Source organism: Aulonocara sp. 'chitande type north' Nkhata Bay, linkage group LG18 (genome assembly GCF_057382095.1).
Source record: "Aulonocara sp. 'chitande type north' Nkhata Bay isolate Kocher_YH1m ecotype deep benthic linkage group LG18, A_spYH_male_GT1.1, whole genome shotgun sequence".
Classification (NCBI taxonomy): Eukaryota; Metazoa; Chordata; class Actinopteri; order Cichliformes; family Cichlidae; genus Aulonocara; species Aulonocara sp. 'chitande type north' Nkhata Bay.
The window spans coordinates 17598920-17623616 of NC_141361.1; the positions used below are offsets into that span (position 1 = coordinate 17598920).

The window sequence follows — 24697 nt, forward strand, 5'->3', positions numbered from 1 at the left end:
AGAGCCTGGCTCTTTCTGTGTGTGACTTGTTTACTGAGTCACAAACACAATACAGTGGTAGTACAGATTACAAGTTTTGCAGTTTTACTGCTCATGCTCACTGGTGCCATCTTGGATTGCAAAGTTGGGGTTGGCGTGGCTTCTTCAACTTCTTGAGTGAGAAAGCTGCCTTGTGGGCCCTTTCCAGATAAAAATTTCCACCATCCCACTTCAAATGGAATGCAGGATAAAAAGCATGGACTCTGTGGATAGTTTACACTATCAAAACAACTCTAGGTGAGGTACAGCTTTTATAGCTCATTCATCTAGATACAGGAGCAAGAGCTTTAAATGATAGGGGTGCCTGTGAACAGGCAACTGGTGGCTGAGGTGACCTCACATTTGCTTCACTGAACTGTGCTGTTGGTGCCTTTTTTCAGTGGACTTTATGTTTTGTGCAGTCCATCCAAGGAATCAGTGCTTCAGTTTTTGTGAGTAAGATTTTAGTCTTTTCTTAGTCTGTTACTGTTTGTGGAGTCAGTAAGCATTAGCTGATATCTTAGCACTCCGCCCTTTTGTCCAGATAACTTAAGCTAACATGAGACTGGAAATTATAGAGTCTATATAGGATTCCCTCAGCACCAGGTGGCGACCAAAATAGAGAAAAATCAGAATCACATACAGGATCTAGATTCAGGGTGCTACAAATTACAATAAAACTTAACTAAAGCAGGTTAGCTTGGAATAAGTAAGTCAACATGTTGCTAAATGGGTCAAGGATGCAGTTTTCTACAATTTTACAAAGTGCTGTTCTTCATATTCACAGGTGATCCTCTGGTTCTCATCATGCAGGATCTATGATATTCTGCACGTTCAAAGGAGCCAGTTAAGGTGGGTCGGGCATCTGGGTAGGAGGTTTTCTGGGCCAAATGATCTATCTTGTCTGGCCTGGGATCACCTTGGAATGTTCCAGGGAGGAACTGGAACGTGTGGCTGGGAAGTAGGATGTCTGGAATACCCTGCTTAGGCTGCTGCCACCAAGACCCCACTTTGGATAAGCGGGAGACGATGGATGGATGGTACAACACATGTTCAAAGAACCTCAGTGCAAAATCTAAAATGTGTCTGACGCCAATATCAATATTTTAGAGAAATCTGACATTCTGCATTAGTGAAACACATGAATAATTTCTACACATGGGTACATTTTTTTCATATTTATATCCTGTTCATAGCCTGTACATACTTATAGTTATAGCATATTCATAACATACTTCATACCGTGTACATTATAACATACCATAATAGACCCATTTCTGTAATATACTTACATATCTATATTATTGCTAATATATATTGTAATACATCTATATCACTAAAGCACTTCTGGATGGATGCAAAGTGCATTTCGTTGCCCTGTACCTGTGACATGTGCAATGACAATAAAGTTGAATTCTATTCTATTCTATGTGCAAAAAGCCAGTATCTGTTAGCTGCAGATACTATAGATATTTATGACTTAATTACAGGGGACTGTTGGGAGTATGAGGTTACCCTGAATAATGGAGATTAGAAAGGCGCTCTTCGCTTTAAGACTCAAAATGTAAGTGCATGGGGAACAAGTAGGGTTTCCCAGGAAGAAGGACAGTCTCTTTTTAGTGGACATAAAGAAGACAAAGCTTTTTACAGTATCAACAGACACAAGACGCGCCCTTTTGGCCCCTCGGGGCAAAAGGTGAGAGCTCTGGGAGCAGGGGCCTGGTTCCAGCAGTCTGCCGGCAGACGAGACGTATGTCCTCCTCACCGCATTCCTTCCCATCTTAGATCACTGAACAGCTCTCTCCGGCTTTGTGCCTCGAGTCCCCTCCAACCCAGAGCAATATAACTCTTTATTTTTGCCGGGATGGCACCTTAAAAAGAAACTAAAATAGCACAGTTGGTACAAGTGTAATAAGCTCAGTTGGCTTCCAGTGCTGCTTCAGATGGTGCTTTTGTGCAGGTGCCTGAGTCTAAAATTCAGATTAGTCTGTTGGGACTGGAGGTTAAATAGTCAAGCAAGGATTTCCTACCTCCATTCAAATGAGATTCCCCCCCAAAAAAGAAAAAAGTGGTTCAGAGAAGTCTACTCTAAAAATTCATGTGGTGAATAAAGGACTAAGCCTGTGTAACCTGGGGCTCTGCCTTTTATATATATGGGATGGCTGAGCCGCTGAGTGAACTGGCTGCAACACAAGCCACTTCTGATTTCATATTCATGACTTCCAAGGGGACAAGAGGGAGGAAAACAAACAAACAACAAGCAGGGAGAGTATAGCTGATGGAGGCTAGGCCCATACACTAACTGTCACATCCAGAAAGTCAAATCCCGTCTTGCACAGACTGAGGATGAGCGAGGTCATCCTCCGCAGCAAACACTGACTCATCTCACACCCACATGCACGCACACCAAGTCGAAACAGGAACATTTGCCAGCTTTCAGATATCCATTGGCTTTATAGTAGAAATGCTAGTTAAATGTGCACAACCTCAGCTACTTTTATAAAGACACATGGGGACACCAGCTAGGAGCCTCTGCACAGCAGCGGGGCTTCAGCTCCCTGAGCAAAGTAAAACACATCATGTTTCTAAAAAGTAATGACAGCATGCACAAATGGAGCCTGGAAGCATCGCTGCCTTTTCAGACAAGCCATGTCCTCTAAACACAAGTCCCTTCTCAGGGCACTGCTAGGGACATACGTGAGTTTGGAGCGCCCTCTAGGGGACAGAGCTCTGATTTGAGAGGACACAGTGTGGCCAAGCACACAGACACACACAGACACACATAAAAGCTTATTCTTTGCAAACAAATTAGGAAACAAGTTACTCAATCATGTCTTGTTTTTCTATAAATGACGCTTTCTCAATTATGCAAATGTGTAATTTCCTGCCATGTAATTAAAAGATTCCTTTGTAATTCTATTCACATTCAGTTCACCTGTTTTTTAAGTAGCGTATTTATTTAACATGTGGCTTAAGTCAAAAGGCAGGGTTTTACCAGCTATTTAACAAGCTGCAGACATGGCAGACAGGTGTGCATTCATCTCAGCCCCGAGACGAGACAAGCTGCCCACAGGCCACAGCGAAGGAGATATACAGCTGGGAGGTCACACAGGTTGATCTAGGACCACTGCTCATCATTTTTAGAGGTCACACGCTCACTTGGGGCCTGATTAATAAAGAGCTATGGTAATTTAGAAAAGTGGCCTTGCACTTTTTAAAATTCAGCATTCATCGTTGCAGCCCAGTGTCTCACCTCCACATAAAGGAAGAGTTATGAAGACATTAAATGTCATTTTCACTGGGATGTAACTTTGTGTGAATGGGCCAATATTAATCCTTTCAAAACACGTTCAGCCTGCTTCTTGTTGATTGTGGGAATTTAATTCAGCAGAAATAATGCAAACTGCAGTGTTAACCCTTCTTTCACAACCCAACACCCTCAGAGGAATAAAGGCTGCAGTCTTATTCAATCTTCCTGGTAATTAAAGTTTCAATATTAAGATTCAGACACCTCACTGCACAGTTTGACAGATAAACTTAATCTGCTACATATACACTCGCTGGCCACTTCAGTAGTCCTACATTGTTAGTACCAGGTCAGGCCAACTTTCACCTTCATAGGTGCCTTAATTCTTTGTGGCATAGATTCAACAAGGTGCTGAAACTTTCCTCAGAGATTTTGGTTCATATTAGCATGAAACGTTGCACAGTTGCAGCAGATTTACATCCCAAAGATGCTCTATTGGGTTGAGATCTGGTGACGGTGAAGGTCATTCGTCGTCATGTTCAAGAAACCAGTGAGATAATCTGAGCTTGACATGGTCCTGCTGGAAGCAACCATCAGAAGATGTGTACACTGTGGTCACACAGATGGGCGCAGTCAGCAGCAATAACGAGGTGGGCTGTGGCGTTTAAAAGATGCACAGTTGGTACTGTGGAGCCAAAAGTGCACCAAGATAATATCCCTCACACCATTACACCACTATCAGCCTGAGTCATTGCTACAGGGCAGGATGGATCCATGCTTTCATGTTGTTTCTGACACCATCATCTGATTATTGAAGCAGCAGTTGAAACTCATTAGACCAGGCATTTCCAGCTGTCCAGTTTTGGTGAGTCTGTGAGTCTGCTTCACAAGTCCATCTGCTACAAGATTTGACATGTTGTGCTTTCAAAGACCCTCTTCTGCATACCTCGTTTCTACTGAGTAATTGCTGCCTTCCCATCAGCTCAAAACAGCCTGGCCCTTCTCATCTGACATCAACAAGTCGTTTTCACCCAGAGAACAGCAGCTCACTGGAAATTTCCTTCTTCAGACCATTCTCTGTAAACCCTACAGATGATTTTGCAGGAAACTGCCAGTAGCTCAGCCGTTTCTGAACTACCAATCACCATGTCACATCTAAACTGAAATTACTTTTCCTCCCGATTGTGATGCTGTTTGAAACTTCAGGTCCTCTTGACCTCATCTCCTTCTAATAGCACCAAGCTGCTGATTAAATATTTGAATTAACAAGCAGCCTAATAAAGAGGCCTGTGCGCGTAGATGATCACAGCATCTTCTTTAAACACTCCGATATGCTCATTTGGTTTATTAAACTTTACGGCTAATCCCACAGCTGCACAGAGGAAACCTTGCTTCTGCTTCTCAGAACAGATAAAAAGCTTTTTATTATTCTAACTGGCACAAGTGACTGCAGCGTGGTTTGAACCGGCTTTCCCACGGCATAATCCACGAACTGTGTATGTATCCGGCTGTTTAGAGGAAGCCTATTTGTCTGGCAGGGCCCTCTGGTGGAAAAAATAAAAAACACTAGGTGTGGGAGTCAAATACACGACGAGCCTTTTTTTGCAGACAGTGATTTAATTTGAGAAAAATCACAAATTCATACACCTGCCATTTCCACTAGAAGTTAAATGCAAGGGTTTCAGAACCGAACAGGCTTCAACGTCTGTTACATGTCAAAGAGCCGCAGAACAGAAACATATTGGTATCGTGTCAAATACAGATATATATATATATTTATATATATTTATAAAAAAAAAATCTTTCTTACCTTGTGACACTACTTTTAGACTACAGCCACAGTATTCAATATTCAGCGATCTGCATGATATTTCAAAGAACCTGCTAAATTTTACTAACATCTCAAAAATGTGGCTTCTCTTTGACTAGGTATTAGTTACAGAACATGCCTTCATACCCTTCCCCCCAATCTTGCCTTTTACTTCAAGCCATTTAAACAAAAGTACTGGGACTCTGGTACAGCCTCAATGTGGCATCATGCTTCCCTCTTCAAGCCTACTCAAGCTGGAACCGGTCAAAACACAAAAGTCATTGTCAAAGAAACTTTATTATAGGCAGATAAGTGTGGTCTTGTAGTCTTTTTACTATCTATTCAGTGCTTAACTGCAGGGACTTTTTTTCCATTTTTTTGAATGAGCTATGTAATAAGAAAGTCCAATCTTGCTCTTGCAGACGATACTGTTGATGTGCGAAGTGAGCCTCATGATGATTTTACACAATATTTCTAAGAGAGTAAGGTTTAAGACAGAGGGTCGAAACAATCCATTACGATTAAGTGCTGTAGGTCTGTCCTTCTGGTGGTTGTGGAAGCTTCATATTTTCTTTGGACATCATTAGACGCCTTAACTCTTGAAGAACAATTTTAATGGTATAAGAATTCTGCCATTTTGCTAATATTGGTATGCTACGTGAATCCACCTGCGAGACAAAAGGGGAGAAACAAAAAAAAAAAAAACAAACAGAATCAGTCATTGTGACAAGACTGCTGACAGTGAGTTATTGCATGGCTCGCATCACAAAGCTGCGAAACAATTTCACAACTCCCGAAATGATAGAGAAGATAGCGAAAGCCATACATAACCTTGACAGATCTGTGATGACACTCACCGTCCCGTTGGAATTATTTATCCCATTCATGCTAATTTTTGTTACAAATCTAACGGTCGGCGCTGTCTCTGGGTATCTAGGTCCACATTCCACTTTCAGACTGTATATCCTGTTCTCGTAATTGGTCTGAGGAAGAAAAGAACAGAATGGCTTTGGTTACGGTGTCTAATATGAATAGCGGGCAGTGTGTTCATTCACGAGATTCCCGTGCTTACTCTCGCTGGTCCGATGATCATGCCTGTCCATCGTGTGAGAGTCATGTCTTCGTCATCCTCCAGGCCCCAGCTGACTGTGCCGTCGCCTTCGCCCTTCTGGCCCTCTTCAAGCTCTTCCAACAAGCGAAAATTGCGTGGGACTTTAACTCCTAAAATAACAGAGGAACGAAGAGAATATGAGGATCGATTTAAAGGTGTTTGCATGGCCAAAAAAGACAAAAACTAGCCATTCTTTAATGGGTTGAAGAGATTATGAAACTCTCGGCTGATAACAGGACTTAAAATAATTTGTCTATTGGTCGATGGCATTCGTTTTCTTGGGCTATTTTACTTAGACAAACACAAAATCCCCATTGAATCTTTCAGCTCTTCATCGTGCCATCTGTGAACAGCAAAAACACATCAGCCAACGCAATAAAGTTGCGTCAAAAGAAGCAACCATGTGGCAACCAGAGGCCACATGAAGTCAATGACATTCAGCAACGTCAGCCAATGACAGGCAAAATAACTGCTGGCAAAGTGAAATGTACATTCCCGAGTTACATCAGCAACTTTTTTTTTTTTTAATAAACACTGTCTACCAGCGAGGACGAATGATACTACTCACTGACGTATGACAGTGTGTCAAATAACGTGGAGGGTTACCCAGGCAACTACTGCCTAGAACAAGCCCTAGCAACAGCTACAAAACCACTACAGTGAGACGTCAAGGGACACATTTTTATAACTCATCCAGCTGGATACTATTTAAAAAAATAAATAAATAAATAGTCGCGCATAAGACAAAATTTAAGGTCATTGCCTAAAAAATGTCCTCAGATTTTGAGTCAAAAAGGCAAGAATTTTGAGATATGCGACTCAAAATTTGGAGTTGGATGTCCCCGTTTGTCCTCGCTTTTTCAGGAATGCATTAACTCAGGAGTGACATTATTCCCAAGTCGAACATCAGAGTTCCGAGGTATCCTGAACAATAACCTGAGCGATAGCGGTGTGGCTGCTCTAAATGACACATGTCCAGAGCCAATCAGCGTCGCCAGGCCTCATCCACTACTTCAGAGTCATTAAACTAAAACTCTCCACAGCATTGGTGCCTTTTGCAGTAACGCATTATCTGACTAATATTAAGGCTTGCTGCATGCATAACTGGATCGTTTATCACACATATCCTCAGGAGGCAGTGATCTTAGGACTAGAAATCGCTAACAGGAGAGCAAACAGTAGTGAGGCTCAATGAAGTCATTGTTTTCTATAAGTTTAGCTTTCACGAGATTTGTTACTAAAGAAAAAACTAAAATATTCATAAAGTATAAACAGATGTGTCCATAACAGCTGGTTTAGAGCTGTAATGATCACCTGGTTTTATGGGAAAGCTGCATTTTGTTATGTAACATTTGTCACCTACTGAAAATCCTACCAGTCTGAATTTGCCTTTTGCTGCTTGGATGCAAATCACTTTTGTTGACAAAACAGTTTTAAAATGCCGATCTGAAAACGATTTTCACTGTATGACAATCTACAGGTCAAAAGATCAATTGCCTGACTGAATATATGGCAAATTAATTGGTACAGCGCACGAAGCTGAAACAATTAGCTGACCGGCAGGAAAATATTCAGCAGCCACCACTCTGATAATCTGCGGTCTGCTTTTTTCCGTTGCTAGTGTTTCATGAAAATTTGACTTCACACTTCGGATCAAAACATGCAATCCATGTACAAGAGTGAAGCAGTTAAATGTGCGTAAAACAGGACAAGCTGATACAAAAAAATAGCTCGGCAGACCGCGGCTCACAGTATGTTACGTTCACCTTCTGTGCCTCGAATTTGATACCTTGATCAGAAGTCACTCGCTGAAGACATGCGATGCCGCGTTAACACTGAAGCTTGAAATATATCGGCGCTTTGACAGCTGTTTGGAAATGGTCACGAGAGCTGAAGCACATGGGCCTATACTGCTGATTTTTAACACCTGATTCAGAGTAAAATCCATCTTATGACCAGCGTCTTAATATCTGGGCCGATGAGAACATCGCTCAAAACTCTTCAACCCAATGTTTGGCTGCTCGGAGAGGAGGGTATTCGTAGGGGGGCTGATAAGTTGGCATAAAACACATAGCCTGACAGGCACTCAGCAGACTGTAAATGATGAACTTCTTAGAGGAGCGGTGGCTGCGCATACGTGAAACTACTGGTATTCATAAGTATGATCCTAAAGACAAACCAGCAGAAAGGGAAGTGAAGGGAGTTATTTTCTTCAAAAAAGAAAAAAAAGAAAAAAAAAGACCACATGCCTGGAGCGGAAGGCGAAGAAATGTAATCTTTCATTTCACCTCATGGTCAGACTTCAGAGATAAGTTTTAAAGAAAAAAAAAAAATCAGCCCTTCATCTGAGACTGCAATGGCTGACTCTTAAAATGTCTCTGCTCCCTAGAAACTGTTGAAAGATTTCAGTCATTGCAGAGACACCGATGTCAACAGGACTGTCTGTAATAGGGCTGTGCGATATGACCAAAATCTCATATCCTGATATAAGACATCTATCATCCCGATAACAATATAAATCACACAAATCTAACATTTTCTGTAAATTCTGTGACTCTCAGGCAGCTCGACTTGCGTGAAGTGTTTCCAGCTGGGCGTCGCGTACCTGGAGTCGAATGTTTTAACCGATGCATAATACTATACATTTTTAGACATAAGTTGTAACGGCCGCCGTTTTCTTTGTGAGTATTTATTACACGGTGTGCTGCGGGGAAAAGCCTGTTCTAACGTCTGAGTCTAAGGTTTATTTTTTAGCACCCGATGGCTCTTTTTCGCTTCTCATCCATAAATACTCTGCATACTCTTTCACGTGATTCAGTTTATTTTGAAAAGTCTCAACAGGATCTTGAGCTTTATTGTGAAAGGTTTATGTGGAAAATAAGTAAGCCACACGCAGGGATTTTACCGTCGTTGTTGCTAAAGACAACGCATAAAAACAGGCGCTTGTCCATCTGTAGTGTGGTTATATTAAATATAAGAGAAAGAAAGAACTTTAAGAAATTAATATAGCCACTACAGTGACCATCAAAACGATGAAAAAATATTGCCGTAAACAGTTTATTTTGCGACACCACGAAACAAACGATAGCATAAAATGAAACGATAGACGTTTTTATATCGTCATCCGATATATATTGTTATATCAAACATCCCTAGTCTGTAATAGCAACATTATAACTGATTGAGAAAATAAATGACAAGTTAATTGACTAATAACGGAGTTGAAGATCGTCAAAAGATGCTCAGAAATTCTAATGTAAGACGAGGAAAAAAGCAAGACTTTACATTTATATTCACTGTGAATGGCTTTTTTTGTGCAATTTGTTTTATTAAACAAAAATTATTTATACCTTTCTGTAAATACTTAGCTAATTACAAAGTTTTAGCTCTGGGAAAGAAATTAAATTCCCAATGGGAAATTTGTTGTTTGCGTTTTCTGGTAATGGTCTGTTTTTCAAATGGAAGATGAGCCACTAAGTGCAAGGTTTTGGTCATAAAACATACTTTGTTTGTTTGCAAAAATTCAGCAATTAAAAATGTAAAATACTGATTTATCAGTCAATATTATCTACATATACACACACCAGGGTAAAGTTTAAGTGAAAGAAAGATTAAGTAATAGAGCACAGGAGCGATCTTGAAATGTCAGCTGTGCTAAAAACAGTCAAGAGGAGCAAAAGAAGAGGCTCTAAACCAGTTACCAGCATTTTTGTCTGTATTGCTAATTAAAGATTATTCATTAACACATAGATACGGACACAAATGCGACTGGTTAATATCAGCAGACTGATTCATCAGCTGGTCTCCACAACAGCACGAGCCGAGTTGGTGACTGTTGGTCTATCATGTCAGGTTGGTGCAAAGGCCACAGAATAAAGGATCGGCTTAGTAATGAGTGTGTTCGCCACATCCATCACTGTCCAAACTGAATGCTAGTTTTGTTGCCCTCACCTGTCTGACAAGTATTATCAGTTGCAGTCACGGTTAAAGGTAGTGCTGCAATTCAAATTAAGAACTCGACTGGAAGACATCTAAACAGCTCCCCACATGTGTGTCGTTAATGGGGCAACTTAAATCTTTCTCTACTTCGCTCCCTTTTGCCGTTTCGTCTCCGTTATGGTTGCTTAAGATCTGCACAAAAATAAAAGCCGTTTGCTGCGACTTGCTATTATTCATTTGTTTTGTCGTTCAGGGCGTTTATTTTGCAAGTTTGAAAAGCCAAGCTTCCTGTTGGAGCGCTGAAGGCAAGCACGGGCCCCGACTACTTGCTGAAACAAAGCGTGCCCACTACAGCGGTTGTAGTTAATCGATCTGGTGCTCGACTATCTTCCCCGCCCTACACCTGCAAATACCCACCTCGTGTAAATACAATACATTTTTTACCTAATGGAAAACGGGTTAAACAAAGGCGTTAAGCGTGCCACAACAATAGCGAGCAGCGTGCTAATGAAAGCAGAGGCGGAACTGCTCCCCACATTAAAACATTTCCGATACCATTATGTGTACTGCCGTGTGTGATGCTTCATGGAGAAGCTATACAAAATTTCTCATAAAGCATGTTTAACTGTTCGGTTATTGTGCTTTTGTTGCTATTTAATCACAAAATACGCGTTTACGACATTCATATGCGATAAGAATATTCCGATCAAGCTAGCTGGACAAAATGGGAGTGAGTGCCGCGCGGTGCTGGAATATTCTAGTCGCTAAGTTAGCTTCACTAGCTAATGCCATCTATGGTTGTTTGCGAAACACATTAACAGAAACCTACAAACCAAATCAAAAATTTATACTGGATTTTTATAGCTAACGTTTGTTTCACATGCACGGTGTCCGTATGGGCCACAGCGAAGACCACCTTAAGCTATTTCAGCTAACTCACGGGGCCAGCTAGTCACTCCTTCGCTATATAGCTAGGGTTAGCCAACACACCAGTTCCGTGACATAGATGGCTCCCGTGAGGCTCACTGCTTCATCGACTGCAGTAAATTACAAATCAAAGCGATTTCATAAACCTCTCTCCTAAGTAAAAAGTCTCAGTGTCGTGACTGAAATAACATCGAGGCCTCGACTTGTGCTGCACATTGCGTCGCTGTATATGTTAGTTTGAAGACACACAAACCTGAGGAGGCCGCCATCTTCTTCAGCCGAGTCCAGAAGCACACAGATGTGTGACATCACGGCGGTTAAAAATCGGGCGAGCAGCATCACACCGGCGGAGAGCGGCATTGCACGCTGCTGACAGGCTGTTCGCACCTGTCCACTCTCACTCTCGTTCCATTCTTTCATGTTTCATATCGTCAAACTAATTTCAGTGTTAGACAAAGGTAAACACAGCAAATAAAAAGTAGTTTTTAAATGATGATTCCATTCATTAAGGTTACAAAGTTACTCAAACCTGCCTGGACTTAATCCTGATTACTGGTTGTGGCACCCTTGGCAGTAAGAACTGCAACCAAGCATTTGTAGATACTGGTAATGAGTCTTTGACATTGCTATGGAGGAATTTTGGCCCACTATTCTTTGCAGAATTGTTTTAATTTAGCCATACTGTAACCTTTTCATGTATAAACAGCCTGTTTAACATCATGCCAAATCTGGACTTGGTCACTCCAAAACCTTCATTCAGATCTTCATCCTGCTGCATAATCCAAGTACACTTGAGCTCTGGGAGACAAACAGATGACTGAACAGTCTCCTCCAGGCTTTTTTAGTAGCGTTGTTTCTGAAGTACCATAGTAGCCCCAGACCATCACACTACCACCACCATGTTTGACTGTTAGTGTGATGTTATTTTCTTTGTTAGTTTGTAACAAAGAAAATGTAACAAAAGCTTCCCAGAAGTTCAGCTTTTGTCTCATCAGTCCGCATAACATTTCCTCAAAGGTCTTGGGAATAGTCACCATGTTTTTTTGGCAAATGTGAGACGAGCCTTTGTGTTCTGTCAGTTATTTGATTGTATCGTCAGAAGACGGCTGCATTTATTTGTTAACTTGCTTCGTGCGGTTCAGATTCTGTGCTCTTACAGTAGGCCTTTAACTTGCTTGGTACCATCCTTGGCCAACTGGGGCTGAGGGGCATTAACGAGTGGAAGTGTTTTTACATTCAGCATATAAAAGAGGGGCACAGCTGGAGTTTGCAAACCAAAGCAGTGGCAGGACTTGATTTAGAGTCATGAGTTAACCTAACTGGTCACAGTCCAAACTCCATGTGTTTGGACTGTGAGAGGAAGCCATGCAGGGATGGGGATCATGGAAACTCCACACAAAGCGGCCCCAGCCAGCCAATGCATTCAAACCCAGGACCCCTTTGTTGTGAGGCAGCAGTGCTAACCACTGCGTCACCATGCTGAAATTAAAGTTAAGACTAAGTCAGTGCAGCTTCTTTTTGATTAGGATTAGAGCCTTAACAACTTCACTAACAGATTTAATATAAATATGTGCAGGCTGTATTAGTTTTCTATCATACCCCCATACTTTGGACATTATGACCGACAGAAACTATCATCTTTTTCTGGTAAATTTCAGCCTGGTTTCAGCTGACAGCTCGGCAGGTTAGGATTTTGCACACGTGACACATCACCGTTCAAAATTAAGCGAGCATCTCCCAAATTGTCGGGCTTTTGACCTTCTTAGACAAAACCTCGTCTGCTGATTTGTAGAGTTCAGTTACATTTAAAACAGGATGAGAAGGGTCGGATATTTCACAAAACAAAAGATTTATTTTATTTTTGAAACTTTAAACACACTTTTGTGGATAATACAGGTGTCCATTCCAGGTCCAGAATTTATGCAGGTTGCACTGTTAGAAGGAAAGAAACAGTTAAGCTATCAAGAGCAGAGATCTGAGAGATTCGAGACACATCTGGCTTAACTGCATCTTTTCAGTGGTCAGGTTATTGGATAATTTATGCTTACAGATCTGGATTAAAGGTTTTTCTCCCTCCAATATCTTATCCATTTATTTGGCTAATGTCAGACCTGATAAAATTGGACTACAATAAAAATACAATAGCAAAAAACATACTTTTTACATTTATAATCAGGCCAGAGATTAACTGCTAGAGGATGTGCAGCAGATTTGGGAAGCAGATGAAGTGTGGTCACAGATAAGACAAAATGGTGGATGTAGCTGGTCAAGTCACCCACTCTCATCGCTGACTCGGATTGCTGTCATGTAGCTGTAGTTGCTATAGCAACACATCATTCTGGCTCCAGCTGCAGGTGTACAAACTCCGGGGTCTCCGCCATAATCTGAGATAAAGCCACAAAAAAGAGCCGCTTGGCACGTCCGTTTAAGCATGATTTTATACGACAGCAGGCTCTCGCGCTCATGTTTTACCACTTCAAACCCCCCTGCTGAGTAGGTCAAACTAACTTTTTTTAAATTCATGGCTCCGATTGCTTCACAGATATTGAGGTAAGCCAGTGTGAGTGAAGGACTGCACCAAAGTGCCAGGGAGCACAAAAGCAACAGTACACTGAACACTGGGACAGAGAGTCTGACTACATTTATTCTAGTTTGGGTCAAGATAAATGAAAAATGGTTGGTTGGTTCTAGTTTTGATGATATGGCACAATGCTACCAAGACCAAAAGTTCTTAATTGAAAGCAGAAATGACTATCATACATTTTGACCTTTGGGGAAAAAATGACCTAAAATAGCCACTCTTTCTGAACTAGCCATCTAGTTTTGATTAAATTGGACTCTCCTGAATAATCAAAGTATGAAAGTCAAATTAAAATGAAATTATGATTTTGACCCTTTGACCTCAATTCTGACCTTGGACCTTGACCTTCTGGGAAATGTCTGGGAAACTCAGAAATGCTTGGAGAGTATATTTTTGAAGTCGTTTTAAACCATACTCAATTATTCATGCACCAGTGAAATGCTTTCAACATTTGCATTTCCTCTGCTCGAGCCCTACATTGTTAAATGATAAAACGGGTTTGGTAGTGGAGACCATCATAGACAAGTAGACACATGACGAGACCAGCATGTCTACATGTCATTATTTAATGGTTCACAATAAGTCTCTGTATACTTTTATCACTTGTTACATAATGGAGGAAAACTGCATTACTGTGTAGAGTGGCCACACACTGATCATCAGAACAAGGAAGAGAGATGCCTCAAGTGACTTGTAATGTGGTGTGGTTGTTAATACCGTTTCAAAAACTGCTGGTTACGAGGATTTTCCCACATAGCCATCTGTAGAGTGTACAGAGAACGGTCCAGAAGAGAAAACATGCAGTTCTCTGGGTAAAAATACCTTGTTGATACCAGAGGAGACAGCTTTGAACTAATAGGAAGGCAACAATAACTTACATGATCACTCCTTACAACTGAGGTATGCAGAAGAGCATCTCCAGACCCATGGGCTATAGCAGAAGACCACATCAGGTACAATAAGAAAGAAATTAAATTGGAAAAACATGTAATAAGTCAGTTTCTGACATGTGACTTGGATGATGGGGTCAGTATCAGTGTAAACACGAAAGCTTGGATCCACCCTGCCTTGTTTCAATCATTAATCACTGGCTCACCTGCACATCAGAAGCATATTTGGCCAGGATACTGGAAACTGGAACAAATCTCAGTCCATTTACTACCAAGATTTACCCAGTAAAGTCAGCAGTAGGCTCTTCCGCATAGATGATACAGCTAGCAAACAACTTAACATAGAGAAACTGGTGAAATATGCAGGTCAGAAGTAAGAAACCTTTAGTGAACATCATTTTATTTATTCTCTATAAACAAATAGTCAACATGAGCTACTCAATCCAAAAGAAAAAACACAAAATAAGTTCAAGCTTGCTTTAACAGTTGCTTGAAGACAAAGTCTGCGATTATAATGTACAAGTTATCCAAAGAGCTTTTTAATCACAGCACAAAACAAGTTAACAAAGAAAATAAGTACTTTCAAATATGAGCTCTTTAAGTCAACACTGGATGCAGTTTTTACACATTCCTATAAAAACTGCAACAGGAAACCAGCGTTTAATGAGTCATTGGGTCCTTCTGAATCACCAATCTGGGGTGCTATAAACATCTAATACACCCAGATATTCAGCACATGCTGGTTCGGTTAAACAAATACGTTTTTTTACAGCACGAGTAAAGAAGTCGACATGGGATAGGATTTAAAATTAAGGACTGTACATAATTGCAGGGTGTGCCTCAAGCAAGGAGACGAACAGTCTTTCCAGTGACTGTCAAGTAATCCTCGTCAGCCAGAGCTCGCAACGCCTCGTCGAACAGCTCCTTAGTAATCGCCTGCAAACGGGGCAAGACAGGAGGAAGCCATTAGAGAGGAAGTGATGCAAAAGTGCAGCAAATACTCAGAGAGTGCAAACGTGTCGACGGCTACTCTGGCTGAATTTTGTGATATTTCAGAGGATACGGAGAAATGTTAGAGCTTAGCTTTTGTTCAGTCTAATGAGGAACGAGTGCCATGCTACAGCCATAGCGATCGCCATCTGAAGAGCTGAAATCAAACTGATATTTGAGCTTTGACTTCATGCTGGCTTAATAAAAATAAAGATTTAAAAGACTCACAGTTTCAGACTGTCCTCTGAGGTCATCGAGCAGCTGCTGGTATTTCATGGCTGGCGTCTTCCCTTTGGCCTGGATCAGCTTCTTCAGGGCCTGGGCTACCTCCTCCTTGCGCTTGCGTGCTGTGGCGCTCATGCCTGTAATCAAGCAAAGAACAATGCATTGAAATGCAACTGCAGGACTGAACCTAGAGGTTATTTGCATAATTAATCTGGAGTTAAAAAGTTGTCCTATAAAGAGGCCGGAAAAGCCCAAGTGGCACCTTCACAATGGAGAAAATGGAACTAGTATTTCAAAGCAAGGCCATTGTAAAATGAGCCTGACCCTCATAAAGTGCATCTTTAATTTCTCATGTCAGCACCTTTAGAAATACATTCACTGTCTTCCGTACCTGTTGTCAGAATAGAGATGTCTACAAATCCTGTTCTAGGATCTGTGGCCGACTGTTTCAAGGCCTCTCGGTGCAGCCGCTTGGCCTCCTCCACGTCAATGGTCTCCACTTTCTCGGAGAAGCGTACCTTGGCGTGGGCCTCTGCCAAGCGGATCAGGGACTCCAGCTGTCTGGGGTAGGCGGACACCATCCCACGGCCGCTGCCTATCTTTCTCATGTCAACATAGGCCTGCGGATGAACGTAAACAAGGTCAGCTACATAGAACTCTAAGAATCGACTAAAATGTTTGCTAAAAGGGTTAAATTAAGCCACAGAGTTTCCACAGACCTCAATGAGGGCCTGGCTGGCTTCTTCGCTCAGTCTTGGGTTGATGTACGTTCGCGCGTACGCAATGTAGTCCTTCAGCACGGCCATGTCCAGGAACTCTTCCTCCATCTGCTCCTCGGTCTGGTAGTAGAGAGACACCAGGTGGTGAGCCAGCCTGCGGTCGTAAGCCTCATCCTGGGGATCCAGCATCAGGAAAATGAGGTCGAATCTGACGGCGCAACAAACACAAAGTTACGTTTAGTTTGCAACACAGCAACATGTGGATCGGTGCATCGGGAGTTTCAATGCAGTGATGTTCACCTGGACAGGAGAGTGTGAGGCAGCTGGATGTTCTCGATTGTGGTCTTTTTGGGGTTCCACTGGGATTCCACTGGGTTGGCAGCAGCCAGCACGGCGGTGCGGGCGTTCAGCTGGCAGATGATTCCAGCCTGAGGGCACGAAAACACAAACGCCGTGAGACCGAAAGCTCCTTCCGTTTGCGTACTTCCAAACGATTACGTATTAAATGTGGTGACATATACCTTTGCAATGGAGAGGGTCTGCTGCTCCATGACCTCGTGCAGCACGGAGCGCGTGTTGTCGCTCATCTTGTCGAACTCGTCGATGCAGCAGATGCCGTTGTCGCTCAGGACCAGCGCGCCGGTCTGCAGCACCAGCTGCCTGGTCTCTGGGTCCTTCATCACATAGGCGGTCAGACCCACAGCGCTGGAGCCCTTTCCTGACGTGTACTGGCCACGGGGCACCAGGTTGTAGACGTACTGCAGCAGCTGGGACTTGCTGGTGCCGGGGTCTCCGCAAAGCAGGATGTTCACCTCGGCACGGAAGTTCCCGCGGCCGGTCTGACTGAAGTCCTTTCGAGTGCCCCCAAACAGCTGGAGCAAGATGCCCTGGTACCAGGAGACGGAGAAAGAGACACAATCGAATCACAACTTTAATCTAAATTAATCTTCAACCAAAACTTTTATTAGGGCATTTCTGCATTTCACCTCTGCTTAAAATGTTCTTTTTTTAAAAGCTGCAGCAGAGTGACCGATATGCAGGAAAGAGGGCGTGGCTGTTGTGGGCCTTTTTGGCTATGTGATAGCCAAGTGTTTCCACCTTAACAAGTAGCCTTTGGTCTTACCTTTTTGATGTCTTCATGTTCGTAGATGCTCGGTGCAAGGGCAGAGGAGAGGCGTTCGTAGACGTCCGGCTTGGCTGCGAGCTCCTTCAGGGTCTGCACGCGGTCTTCGGTGAAGAGCTTCTGCTCGGCCTCTTCGTCCAAACCGTGCAGGCGCTTTTCGTCTGTCTTGCGGAAGTGGATGGCATCTATGTGAGTCTTGTAAACCGACTTCACGTTGCTCTGGCGTGGGTTAACGCGCATTGGGACGGCTCTGTAGATACCTGCACAGATGACAAAGGCTGTTAGTGATCCGACCACAACGTGACCTTCAACGACCACCTTGCAAATTTTTTTTTTTTTTTTTAAATGCTTTAATTTCATGCCAAACACTTTAAATCCACCTGATGACTTTCTGCAGCCAGGAGCTGCCCCCTGCTGGTCATTAGAAATATTGCAGCTCAGCTCTTGCTTCCATTTTCAGCCCCATCTTTTACTCTTCATACAGGTCATCATGAAATTAATATTATCAAGATATTAAAGAAATCTCACCAGTGATGTTCACCCTGTCTCCTGGCTGCACTTTGTCAACTAGATCGTTGTGAGCGTAAACGATAGTCGTGTGAGGCGTCTGACCGGCCGGCATGTCTTCGGGAGATTCCTGAATTTTTATCTGTTGCGAAAGGAAGAACGGTAAACAAACAGTCGCCATGACCTCCGCAGCAACACATCGGCGATTACCATCCGTGTATTCTGAGATAAGGTGTCGCTGACTATGAGCAAACTCTCACCATCTGTTTGTCTGAGAAGACAGAGCGATTGTGAATCAACGCCAGGCTGTGGGTGGTGTTGCAGTGGCGACACACAGCCGGCTCGGCGATGCGCCCGCGATCCACCTCCACGCGGGTGCTGTAGGCGCACACCTGGCACTGGAAGAACGCCTCCTGCATCTCAGGGATGAGCTGCGAGGTGCGGATCACCATGCCGCTGATGGTGATCAGCTGATCGATGTCTGTGGAAGAAACACAGAAGTTGACACCTCACTGTTTACAAAAAACAGAAGACAACATGGGTCCCGTAACACGTGTGACGTCAGTTCAAACCTTCTGGGTTCAGGCTCCTCATGCTTTTGGTTTTCACGGCGTTGTAGGGGCGTACTTGGATCTGATACTCAAGGAAAGAGTCGGGGAAACGCTCGAAGAAAAGCTCGTTGACCGCCATGTCAAAAGTTGGGATGACTTCCTGAAAACGACATAGTTAACTCCATTAATACGCAGCCAAATTCCACAGAATTTCTTCCACGGAAACAGGGAACGATTTAATCTTTAACAGAGTGCAGATGCCAGTGGTCCTGTGGATAAAGTGACTAATAATATTATAGATGGATATAAGGCTGGGCCATATTATACCGTTCACGTTAGGCAACGATAGGAAAATGAAATATCGCGATAGAATGGGAGTAAAACGCGCGTGCGCAGTGCCTTTGTTTTCATACGCACATGGCCGATTGTTGAGTGAAACAGATGAACCAGAATTGGTTTGTAAAAATGGTGCAACTTCCGTGATGTGGAACTGGTTTGGTGTTTGTCCATCAGATACACAACAAAGCACATTTTTTTGCAGAACATGCAAGCGGCCGTTGTTATTGTCATATTTGTCGGACTAAGATGCTCTTAAATCTGGGAGTAATCTGGGTCCTAAACTCCGTATGCTTCAGGTCAAACAACACTGCAGCATCACTTAGTTAAAAACTGTCTACATTCTTTCATCTTTAATAAAACGATCAGCATTGCTGCTTTACCAGGTGTAACTATAAAGTTTAACTTCCAGGCATCCATGAAAACAAAAGTTATTACATTTAACGGAGTTAGAAGTTAGCAGGAAGCTAGCGGAAGTTAGCTCGCTAGTTTCGCTAGTTACCTAAGCATGATATAGCATGTTCTGACTGAGAGATTTCTGAAAAAAATCAAACGTACAGCTCTGCTTTCACTTCCAACATAAATGAAGACGGGAAACTAAACAGCAGTGACGTTTGTAGGGTTACTGAAGTTGGGCTAGCTGGTATATAATGATGTGCTACGTGATCGCTAGCGACACAGCTATGTTAGCATAACATAAACAGTGAAGCTGGAGGAGGAACACTAACACTTTTCCACTTATAAAAGTTAACGTGAAGGTTCTTCATGGTTAGAGACAAATGCAATCGCATGGCAGGATGCTGTAAACGGACCAAACTTCAGTCAGGAGAACAACTGAGATAATCCATCCACAATACCAGGTTAGTCATTAATATACTGCAACAACATGGGAATAGAGCAGCTGCCAGAGAATTCAACATTAATGAATCAATGGTACAGAAGTGGAGGAAGCAAGAAGAATGAGTTTAATAAAGTTTGATTTATCTGACTGCTTTGTTTCGCTTAATGTGCCTTATAATCCCGTGCACCTTATGGTCCGAAAAATGCGTACTGCACACTGCAGTTTAATGTTGCAAAGCACCTCTTTTTAACTTCAGTGGATATTATACATGGTTATGCTCAGGATATGTCAGCCCATTTCTACTGGAAATGCCTTTTGGTTAAACTTTCAGCAAGGAATTTGCATTTGCACTGTTATATTTTTATAAAGCTTTAATGTACATAAAAACCAGCTTCTTGTTTAAGTGAAAATAAATGGAAGGTTGTCTTTTTGCGCTAGTAATGTTGTGGAGTTGTATTTTGTCTCGCATCAATTATATCGTCGGTTATATCGTTATCGCAAATTTTCAAATATATATTGTGATAAATATTTTTGGCCATATCGCCCTGCTCTAGATGGATATAACAATAAAAATGTAAATAAACCCCTCATAGAACAAAAAGTAAAATTTGCTTCTGTATTTGTCTTTGGATTCATTCACCTATCCATTTGTTTTCTATATAACCTTGTTTGCGTCACATTACACATCACTTCTCCCTTTGCATTTGCATCCACTTATTTTAGTTTTATTTATTCAAGACATCACCGTATGGCATTACTTCATTATAAAAATCAGAAGGCCGCCATTTCACTCATCAGGGGCTCAAGGTTTCATCCTCTGTTTAATCCGTACTCACGAATACACCTAATGACGTAATAAAAACAACAGCAATGAAAAAAAAAATAAACAAATGATGGCAGATGAAGCGAGCTTTACCTGTGGGTAGCAGGTGAGCTGTCTGTAAAGTTCTGCATCAAAGGACTGCACGTGGCGGCAGTTCACGTTCATCACAGGATCGCCGACGACGCTGATCTGTGGGACGAGAGGAGAAACATTGATATTACGTCTTTGAATGCAATCCCGCGCAACCGCCTCCTCCTGTATTGTCTCATTTCTTGGCTGTTGTTCATCATTCAGAAACACCACCGTGCAGTGCGAGTCTGACTTAAAAACGTTTGGAGCAGCAAACAATAAAAATTGCACCTCCTCCAGCTTCTGCATGTATAACGGCTCGTTCAGGTCCAGACCAGCGTTCTCATCTTCAGTGGAGGTCGGGTCAACAAACCTCTGGAGAAACCTCTGGAAGCAGCGAAACGCAAAGCATGCCGATGTTAACTCATGGACTCCCTACAGGACATTTATTATGGGATCTAGCTGACTCGGCTTCATACCTGAAACTTTTCCTTGCAGGTGCCGACATTCACATCAGTCCCCCAGATCACCAGCCTCTGCCCGGCGTTCGACTCGCTGGCCACGGCGCCATCTGCGCTCGGCTGAGAGAAGATAGCGAATAGTTAACTTCTGAGGGTTCAGGCTTCATGTGAGCTCAATACATGACAAACACAAGGTTACTGACCGGCTCAGAGTGAAGATCAACTTGGGGAGCCTTCCTGACTGATCCCAGATCAGGACGCTGCCTGGCTGGTGTGCCCCGCACTCCGCTCCGTGGGGTTCCCTCAATCCTGGAGCTGGGAGTCCCGTACATCAAGGGGGAGCTCATGTCCACCTCGTTAGGAGGCACTGTTAAAAGGAGGCAGATTTATAAAACAATTTAAGAATCCAAACTTGAGTCCACAAGACCACAACAACTCAAACATGTCATACCTGAAGGTCGGGGGCTGGAGAGCAGAGACGTGTCCTGGGGTGCTGCAGGACTGAGAATGTCCGTGGCTGGGGAGGTGGGCATCGGCATCAGGTCCCCGGTGGAGGAGTCCTGACCTCTGCGCCGCTGAGAGGGAGGCGAGGTGGGGTCCTCACTGCTGGCTAAAATCGCACAGACACGAAGAAAAGTAGGCAACGGTCATCATACAATCACAGGAGGTCCATATGCAAAAGGATGGAGCAGGTGGGGAACTTACGTGTAGGTGGATTGGTGTTCCTTCCACGCTTACGGCCACCAGGGGTTGAAGCTGGAGAAGACATTGCTGCTGGGAAATCAACAAAAGGTGACACTCAGTAACGGAAATGTAATAACACTTACATACTGTCGCTCTGGCTGTAGGACATCACTGATGGCTTCAAGTTTGACTGAGCATTTAGAAAACTGACATTCACATATGTGGCTGGCTGAAAAACTTTAACTATTTCCTTTTTGTTTTATTAGATCTTTTTTCAGTTTTGTGGAGAAAATGACATGAGATGGATATAAACTGAGCAGCCTGCCTTTCGCTGCCTCGTTAACAGCCCGATTACATTTACATGCAATGAGGTAATATTTGATGTAGCACAAATAACCTTGTGTAACAATTAGTCCAAGGTTGGGGCATGAAACAAACCAACTGTTTTTCCTTACATTTGGTACTTGGATCTATGTTATGAATGCGTGCTTGAATCGCTTCCAGATAAGATAAGATAAGATAAGATAAGATAAGATAAGATAGAACTTTATTAATCCCTCGGGTGGGTTCCTCTGGGAAATTCGACTTCCAAAAAAATCACAGCAACGACCGAAGTTACAGTTACAGATATCAGTCAAACAGCACGAAAAGTTCACTTAACTATACAAACAACACTTCCGGCGCGCTGATGTGCTACACTGCGTGTCTTTTTTAGATGTTTTGAAGTGTCTTATTTTCACTAAAGCACTAACTGCATTAAACCCTCGACCTCCATTTGACATGTGGCTGCAGAGCACACAATAAGCTGATCCTCGACTGCGACGATTTAACATTAAACGTCAGCGTAAAACAACAAAACACCTTCGTGCACGTTTAAGTCAACCTGATTAACGTGTCACGCTTTCACGAAACCACCAAAACTACAGATGTAATAAGCTAAAAAATATCATTATATACGTCTCTTCTTACCTCTTCTTGTGTATACGTCCGAGCGGAGAAGATGTGGCGCGAAACTGCGGGTGACGTTATTTTCGCGGGGAACTTTGGGCCAATGAGAGGCTGGGATTGACTTTCTTTTCTTTCCGGTCGATCCCTTCACCGAAAAAGGGGGGTTCTTGTTCAGCGTTTACTTATCCGGCTTCAGTTTAGCATCTTGTAGACTCAATAAACAAACAGATTAAATAGGAAATAAATAAATAAATTTACTTTTAATTTTTGATATGTCAAATACGATCTGCGTTTCCTGTGCGCTCATGTGCTCCATCAAACCCTCAATCGATTTGGTTTGGCCCAGCAGTAAGAGACTTTTTTTTTGCCCCTGCCCTAATCTTTATTGTAACGATGCAAACGACACGCAAGTGTGAAACCGCCTCCCAAATACTAAATGACAGCAAATCCGTGACAGGCTACGGATGTAAAGATGTAACATTTGAATTAATACAACAGCAGAAGCTAACCGGGAAGTACTATTCACCCTCTTTTCCTACTCTACATGTAGGATGTATGTTCACCCGGTTATGTTACAGCGGTGGTTGTAGTGGTTTCACTACAGGTAGAGGTACTCATGTATGCCAGTGGGTGAGAAGAAACAGCTCTCAGTATGATGAGGTCCAGCGCATCCCATATTTCTGTGTTCACAGTAATGCACAGAAGTTTGTGTACACTCATTGTGGCCATGACTGTCATGATGATTTGGGGGTTTTATTGATTTCTTTAACTGATTTTTTTCCCCGTGTGTTGAATGATTGTACAGCACAACTCTTTAATGGCTCCACATGCAATCACTTAAATCTTTTTATAACTGGTGCTGAAGGTTCTGCAGTGTCTTTTGACTCAACAAGGAAAGGGCGTATTAATTTCCCATTGTCGATTATGATCGACTATAAGTAGTTCATCTCTCCCAGCATTAAATTGATTTATTTAACAGCACTCATTGGATTGACCAATACTCAGAACAATAGGAAAGTCCAAGGAACTCAGTGAAAATCCAAGAATGAGATTTGCAGATTTCCACAAGTTGTGAAGGCTTATTGGAGCCATTTCCAAACAACTGCAGATTCCAGGGTCATCAGTTCAAACTATTGTAAATAAGTATGTGTTATTCAGATGTGTCAGTTCACCAAGGTCTAGAAGAAAACCCTTAATTGTCACCCCCAGATTACAGGAAATTGGTTAAGATTTTCAGGAACAACCCAGAAACCACTAAACGTCAAGCCTGCCAGCATTACTGCCCACAGTGAAGAGATTTTTACATCAGCATCAGAGACAATGCTGACCAACAGAGAATCATTGATGGCTACCAAAAGCATCTGGGTGAGATGCAACTTGACATTTGACCAAATATTAGTAGGGCTGTATAGTATATCTGAGTCTGTATATATACATTGGACCCTGGAAAATGAACAACTCAGAAATCATTAAAAAACTCAAATTCACCATGACATCAATGCCCATGATGAGCATGTGCAAACTTCTGACCACAGTTGAGACTCGTGGATGTAGAGAAGGAGGAAATGCAGAGGTTCGGCGTGACAGAGGAAGATGCTAGGGACAGGGGGAGATGGAGGCTGATGATTCACCGTGGTGACCCCTAAAGGGAGCAGCAAAAAAAAGAGAAGCCTAAAAATAATTTGAATAATTTTACATGAGTTTAATACATTAAGTCATGTCATATAAAACCAACGACTACAAAGCATCTGCACTTTTTGAGCTGGTTAAGCAAGTTTATGGCTTTGATCATATTAGCACTCTCACCTGTATCCTCTCCATGAAACACAGATTCAGATGCATTCACGTAGCTTTGATGTGCTTCACCCACAGTGAAACAGGTGGTGTACTCTGCACT

At 42.6% G+C, this 24697-nt stretch overlaps 2 protein-coding genes across 3 annotated transcripts; both read right to left on the minus strand.

The window, feature by feature from the left end:
* Positions 1-4838: 4838 nt before the first annotated feature.
* Positions 4839-11456, minus strand: ube2v2 (ubiquitin-conjugating enzyme E2 variant 2). The gene is made up of 4 exons (XM_086272570.1): positions 11306-11456; positions 6148-6296; positions 5933-6058; positions 4839-5743 (listed from the first exon to the last, which is right to left on the minus strand). Exons 1-4 carry the CDS (start codon positions 11319-11321, stop codon positions 5597-5599), a joined length of 438 nt encoding a protein of 145 aa, XP_086128696.1. The 5' UTR covers positions 11322-11456; the 3' UTR covers positions 4839-5596.
* A 3446-nt stretch (positions 11457-14902) lies between these two features.
* On the minus strand, positions 14903-22907 carry mcm4 (minichromosome maintenance complex component 4). Of its 2 annotated transcripts, none has more exons than XM_086272734.1 (17): positions 22822-22907; positions 21874-21942; positions 21620-21778; positions 21372-21535; positions 21187-21288; positions 20999-21094; positions 20732-20827; positions 18660-18798; positions 18348-18568; positions 18109-18229; positions 17581-17840; positions 16979-17344; positions 16758-16885; positions 16458-16665; positions 16130-16358; positions 15742-15875; positions 14903-15459 (listed from the first exon to the last, which is right to left on the minus strand). In XM_086272734.1, the coding sequence occupies exons 2-17, from the start codon at positions 21935-21937 to the stop codon at positions 15364-15366; spliced, it is 2583 nt and encodes an 860-aa protein (XP_086128860.1). In that variant the 5' UTR covers positions 21938-21942; positions 22822-22907; the 3' UTR covers positions 14903-15363. The 2 variants fall into 2 exon arrangements, with proteins under 2 accessions (XP_086128860.1, XP_086128859.1); XM_086272733.1 differs by having other exon boundaries at positions 21874-21939; positions 22822-22896.
* Between the last annotated feature and the right edge of the window lie 1790 nt (positions 22908-24697).